At 58.2% G+C, this 6,199-nt stretch overlaps 1 protein-coding gene across 1 annotated transcript in view; it reads left to right on the top strand.

Annotated features, from left to right (window-relative positions):
- Positions 1–5,331, top strand: part of ABCG4 (ATP-binding cassette, sub-family G (WHITE), member 4) — a 7,652-nt gene extending 2,321 nt beyond the window's left edge. The window contains exons 2-14 of the mRNA XM_010144201.1: positions 773–890; positions 974–1,106; positions 1,353–1,403; positions 1,588–1,733; positions 2,064–2,187; positions 2,419–2,533; positions 2,816–2,955; positions 3,251–3,349; positions 3,546–3,714; positions 4,282–4,382; positions 4,551–4,709; positions 4,878–4,996; positions 5,106–5,331. Of these exons, the coding sequence (XP_010142503.1) occupies positions 773–890; positions 974–1,106; positions 1,353–1,403; positions 1,588–1,733; positions 2,064–2,187; positions 2,419–2,533; positions 2,816–2,955; positions 3,251–3,349; positions 3,546–3,714; positions 4,282–4,382; positions 4,551–4,709; positions 4,878–4,996; positions 5,106–5,331 (1,700 nt within the window). The remainder of the gene's footprint in view (positions 1–772; positions 891–973; positions 1,107–1,352; positions 1,404–1,587; positions 1,734–2,063; positions 2,188–2,418; positions 2,534–2,815; positions 2,956–3,250; positions 3,350–3,545; positions 3,715–4,281; positions 4,383–4,550; positions 4,710–4,877; positions 4,997–5,105) is intronic.
- The last annotated feature ends 868 nt before the right edge of the window (positions 5,332–6,199 follow it).

Raw genomic sequence — 6,199 nt, 5'->3', positions numbered from 1 at the left:
GGCCCTGAGGCTTGCCCCAGCCTGTGGGTAGGGGACGGGTGTCCCGACATCAACTGCCACCACGGGGCACAGGGCGGGGCATATTTCCAGCAGGGAGATGCTCAGACCTGGTCCGTGGTTCAGCGTGGTCCTCACATTCTGTACACCACTGCTCTCCTACCAGGGCTGTGTTTAGGGGACAGCTCCTGAGAGCCTGAGGCTGTGCCTGTTCCCTACTCCCAACACATCATGTTCCTTCTGCCAGAAAATGCTAATCGACTGCATTTAAAGCAGAGATAATTCCAGGTCTGATTAACAGTGGCTGCTGCTGCGCGTCACAGCATGAATGCCAATGAAGGCAACGCTGGGCATGAAGCGGGTTTAGGGACTCTGCCTGCCCCGTGCTACCCTGTTTCTCTCTGTCCTCCCCCATGGGCCCTAGGGACTGGGATCTGACGCTGTGTCCAGGACCAGTGTCACAGCCTGGTAATCTTCCTCAGCAGCTATGTGCCCTGACCCAGGGATTTCCCTGGTCTTTGCTGTGATCTAGGGCATGTGCCTGTCGGTGCTGGAAATCGGCAGGGTCAGCCAAGGACCAGGGTCAGGTATCACGCTGGTAATGACAACTGCTGTGGCTATAGCCCTGGGGATGCTGATGGATACAGTCTTAGTACAAGCAGCCTCTGGGATGATGCACTGAGGTCCCGAGGTCCCCCAGGTGCCAGCATGGTATCTCAGTCCCTGTAGTGCTGCTGCTCTGGAAAGCTGAATCCGTGCTGCCCTCCCCCTCCAGGGTACAAGACTCTCCTCAAATGCCTGTCAGGAAAGTTCTGCCAGCGCGAGCTCATTGGGATCATGGGCCCCTCAGGCGCTGGGAAGTCCACGCTCATGAACATCCTGGCTGGCTACAGGTGAGGCTGGGGCAAAGCCAGCGGGTCTGGGGGTGCAGGGCTGGGGGCCCTGTGCTACAGTCCCTTACGTCTCTTTCCCGCAGGGAGACTGGCATGAAGGGCCAGATCCTGGTGAACGGCCGGCCACGGGACCTGCGTACCTTCCGCAAGATGTCCTGCTACATCATGCAGGACGACATGCTCCTGCCACACCTCACCGTGCTGGAGGCTATGATGGTGAGCAATGCAGGAGCCTGGCAGCCTGCTGGGCTCCCCGTGGCATCCTGTGGACTGTGTCCTCAGGCACTGAGCCCACACTGACAGCAAACTGGCTCTGGGACACAGGAACAAAATCCTGCTGCTCCTCTCCCTTCATCCTAAGTCACTGCTCCCAGTCCAGGGAGCAGCTCAGGTCAGGTAGGGAGCAGCCTTCTGTTCCCTAGGTCTAACAGCCGTGTCTTCCTGCCCATCCTCTCCCTGCAGGTCTCTGCTAACCTGAAGCTGAGTGAGAAGCAGGAGGTGAAGAAGGAGCTGGTAAGTGCAGAGAAAGGTGGGCTCAGGTGTCCTCATCTCTCCCCAAAACGGGAGCAGGAGGGAAGAGAGGGCCCTGAGGGATGAGGGGATGCTGAGGGGCTCCCAGGAATGGAGGCCTGAAGGGAGGTGGCAAGGATGGGGTGAGGGCCCCTGGAAGCCCGTGGTGAAGAAGGCTGTCTTGCAGGTGAACGAGATCCTGACGGCCCTGGGGCTGCTGGAGTGCTCCTATACCCGCACCATCTCGCTGTCAGGGGGCCAGCGCAAGCGCCTGGCCATTGCCCTGGAGCTGGTGAACAACCCTCCGGTCATGTTCTTCGATGAACCAACAAGGTGAGGCTGCAGGGGCTGGGGCTTCCCAGCACTGCCTGCCCAGCTGGGCTTCCCCTGCCAGCGGACACCGGGGTGGCTGGCGCCCTTTGGAACACAGCAAGGCTCTAAGCCCTGAGGGTGGGACGTGACCATGCCCACCAGGGCACCAAGAGGGCTGGGGCACGGCAGGGCTGGGACTGCAAAGGGATGCTCATCTCCCACGGTCTGAGAGAAGGGTGTCCACAAAGGGAGGCAAGGGGGGCATCTTCAGCACATACTTCTTTCCCTCTCAACTCTCCCCTTCTCTCTCTGCTGTCTCTTTCTCCTCCACACCCTCCTGCATGGCCACAGCGGTCTGGACAGTGCCTCCTGCTTCCAGGTGGTTTCCCTGATGCGATCTCTGGCTCAGGGTGGGCGCACCATCATCTGCACCATCCACCAACCCAGCGCCAAGCTCTTTGAGATGTTCGACAAGGTCTGGGCAGGGCTAGAACACAGGGTTCTTCAGGGGAGCAGGGTCCCTCCGGCTCTGAGACCCAGGAGAGAGGCCGTGGGAGGGATGGGCTGCAGGCATTTGACCTGGGTCTTTTGTGGCACAGGTCTGGCAAGGGTGTCCTGTGTCACCCAAGGGTGGGAAGGGGGGTAGGAGCAGGTGAAAGTTCCCCAGGCTGCTCTGCAGCTGCCATATCCTGGCTTTTTCTTGCAGCTGTACATCCTGAGTCAGGGCCAGTGCATCTTCAAAGGCATCGTGACCAATCTCATCCCCTACCTGAAGGGTCTTGGCCTCCACTGCCCCACATACCACAACCCTGCTGACTTCAGTGAGTTTCCCTGCCCCAGCCGGGGTCATGGTGGGGAGCAGAGGGTGGCAAGGACCAAAGCCAGTGCCCAAGCCCTTGGGGCTGCCTGGCATTCCCTTGGGTTGCCCAGGGAGCAGGTCTGCCTGGTCCCTTCCTGTTGGGTGCTGGGAGGACAGCACTGCCATGTGGTGCAGCAGCACAGGGTGGTGTGGGGTGGTGGGGTCGTGGTCTGGGCAGGCCAAGCAAAGCGATGGCAAGGGCTGGCTCAACGCTTCTCATGGGCCCTGACTTCCTCCTCCACAGTTATTGAGGTGGCCTCAGGAGAATACGGGGACCTCAACCCTGTCCTGTTCCGTGCTGTCCAGAATGGCATGTGCACCATGGCCGAGAAGAAGAGCAGCCCTGGCAAGACAGATCCATCATGCCCAGCACACTGTATGACGGTGAGTGGGGATGAGAGGAGCCTCCTGCAGTGATGGTGCTGGCAGGTAGTGGAGTTCCCACCCAGGGACACCTCAGTTGCCCGTGCCCCACAGTGCAGGGATGTCCTGCTGTGCCTAGAGCCCCTTAGACAGCGTGGGGAACAGGGAGGCGTTCAGCCAGCCTCTGCTTGTCTCAAGCAACAGCCCAGTGTGGGCAGCTGGCAGTGCCTGTTATCACCAAGGGTGCTCACAAGGGGAGTCCTGGGAGTGTTTGGGTGCCTGTGTTGTGAACTTCACGCATGTCCCTGATTTGCAGGATGTGGACCACATTGAGAGCCACACGTTTGCCACCAGCACTTCAACTCAGTTCTGCATCCTCTTCAAGAGAACCTTTATCTGCATCCTAAGGGACACGGTGAGGGCAGGGGAAGCTGGGTCAGGGGTGAGGGGATGGGGCTGGTCTGTCGCTTGGGGCAGGCAGAGACAGGTATTGAATGGGGGCTGGAGCAGGGCTCAGCCTTGAGGAGCAGGCAGGCTGTTCCCTGTTCCTTTGGGATGCTGATGAGATGTGTCCCTGCCTCATGGAGCCTCTGTACCCTCTCTGCCCGCAGGTACTGACCCACCTGCGGTTCATGTCCCACATCTGCATCGGGGTGCTGATCGGGCTGCTCTACCTGCACATCGGCAACGACGCGGGCAAAGTCTTCAACAACACTGGCTTTCTCTTCTTCTCCATGCTCTTCCTCATGTTTGCTGCGCTGATGCCCACCATCCTCACCTGTAAGATGCTCCTTCCCCCAACACCTATTCGCGGCTCCGAACCGCTGGGGCAGAGGGGGCGCTTCAGCTGTGCTGTGTGGGAGTGCGTCTGCTGGGCCCCGTATGGTGGAGCCAGATTAATGGGACAAAAGCAGGAAAATAAGAGAGGAAAGGGAAAAAATGCAGGCAAAGAAGAGGGGGAAGCTTCTGTTTGGGTGAATTGCAGTTTTGCCCTTTATTTAATGTTTGGCTACACTGTACTTGCTGGCTCAAAGCAGAATGCTGAAATTTTTTTTCTGAGAAAATGTCTGAAGCTGCATTTTCAGCTGCTTCTCCTTTCTTTCACTTCCTCAGAAAGTTTGCCTGAAAATCCTTAGCCAAGCTGACTTTTCCATGCAGAAAATTCCCCCATTGGTCACTGACTTTTTTACCCTGGTGAACATTTGAGCAGTCACTCACGGCACAGGCAGGAGGCTGCCTGCTGCTCCGTGCTGGGGCAGCTTCGCATCTGTGTGCACCAGGACGGGTGGGCATGGGGCTGGAGCAGCCCAGGGCACTGCTGGCTGCTAACCCCTCGTTTCCATGCAGTCCCCCAGGAGATGTCTGTATTCCTGCGAGAGCACTTGAACTACTGGTACAGCCTGAAAGCCTATTATCTGGCAAAGACCATGGCAGACGTGCCCTTCCAGGTGAGCTTTCAGGTGGAATAAAGCACGGTGCTGACGCTGATGTGTTTTCCTCGGCACAGCCAATTGATTGGCCATCCCAATACTTTTGAGGGGTCCCACAGGGAGGGTCTGGGGGGTGAGGATGGCCACGGGTCCAGTGGAGCAGTCTCTTTCCTTGCCGCTCTCCAGGTGATCTGCCCCATCGCCTACTGCAGCATTGTGTACTGGATGACGGGCCAGCCACCCGAAGCCACACGCTTCCTCCTCTTCTCTGCCCTGGCCACCGCCACAGCCCTGGTGGCTCAGTCCCTTGGACTCCTCATCGGAGCTGCTTCCACTTCCCTACAGGTCAGACGGGGCCCTGGCCTTGCCTTTCCGTGGAGTGGGGAGGAGAGTTGGAAGGAGCCCCATGACAAGGAGGGGTGGAGGGGAGCGTTGCCCATAGGCAGGTGTTTGAGTGCCACATGCTCAGGCCTGTGGACAGGGACGTGACACCCAGTGGCCTCTACTCCCCAGGTGGCCACCTTTGTGGGACCCGTCACTGCCATTCCTGTCCTGCTTTTCTCGGGCTTCTTTGTCAGCTTCAAGACTATCCCCACCTACCTGCAGTGGAGCTCCTACGTCTCCTATGTCAGGTGGGGACCTGTGCTCTGGCCAGAAGCTTCCTGCCCTGGGCTTCCATGGGCTGGGGAGAGAACCGGGCTACCTGGGGCACTCAGTGACTTGCGGCGTGCTCTGCCCTAGGTATGGCTTTGAGGGCGTCATTCTCACCATCTACGCTATGGAGCGCGAGGACCTGGAGTGTCTTGAGGACTTCTGCCCTTTTCAAAAACCCATCAAGATCCTGCAGGAGCTGGACGTGGAGGAGGCCAAGCTCTACCTGGACTTCCTCATCCTGGGCATCTTCTTTGTCATCCTGCGGCTCTTGGCTTACCTGGTCCTCAGGTACAAAGTCAAATCAGAGAGATAAAGGGGCCATGGAGCCCTGGTGCCATTCCCAGGCCTGGCTGCTGTGAGAGACATTCCGCAGGTGGACTCAGTGCTCCTCGCATGTCACGGACCGCAGCAGATGCGTCAGTAGGTGCCAGCCAGTCCTGGCTCAGTCGAGAAGGGTTTTGAGACATCTCGGAACTGTTTTAACCTTTCCACACACTCTTCATTGCAAAAGTTTTGTACAGCCCTGGCATGTGCCACCCTCTCCCCCAGGACTTCTGAACACCCAGAGCTTTGGTCCCCTCTTGTCACCCAGCACTGCCTTTCTCTGCCAAGAGAACACCAGGGCAGTCCTGTGGAGGTGGCCGGCTGCTGAGCAAGGCCGAGAAGAGCTGCTGCTCCTGGCAGGGGAGGAGCGGTGCCCTGGGGCTGCCTGTGCTTGGGGCTGAAGCCAGGAGGAGCGAGCTGCAGAGCGTGGGTTGGTGGTGCAGCACGTCGCCCTTTTGCTCGCCCTGGCCAGCAGCATTCGTGTCAGCGCTAAGAGCCCAAAGACGCAATAGGCCAAGTTGCACAAGGCTTTAGGGTTTCCTGTTGCTGTAGCCACAGAAATTGCTGCATCCCCTTTTTCTTTTTGCATAATCCTCCCTCTTCTTGTTTTTTTTTTTTCTTTCTAAACCCGACTGCTTCCCAGTCTGCATGGAGGGGAAAGGGAGCCAGCAGGCAGAGAAGGATTTGGGGCACTGTCTCAGGCTTCTGCCCGGATGCCATCCTCAGAGGTGGGAGCTTCAAACACGGGGATGTGGCAGAGTCTGTGGAAGTGAACCTTAGAGAGACTCCCATTCAGTCCCTGCTGACTTTGGGATCACAGCCAGGAGGAAAAATCAACAAAATGGGAAGAAATGACT

Source organism: Buceros rhinoceros, unplaced genomic scaffold, assembly GCF_000710305.1.
Source record: "Buceros rhinoceros silvestris isolate BGI_N320 unplaced genomic scaffold, ASM71030v1 scaffold27159, whole genome shotgun sequence".
NCBI lineage: Eukaryota > Metazoa > Chordata > Aves > Bucerotiformes > Bucerotidae > Buceros > Buceros rhinoceros.
Note: the sequence above shows the minus strand (reverse complement) of the source record. Positions and strands in the feature narration are given on the sequence as shown.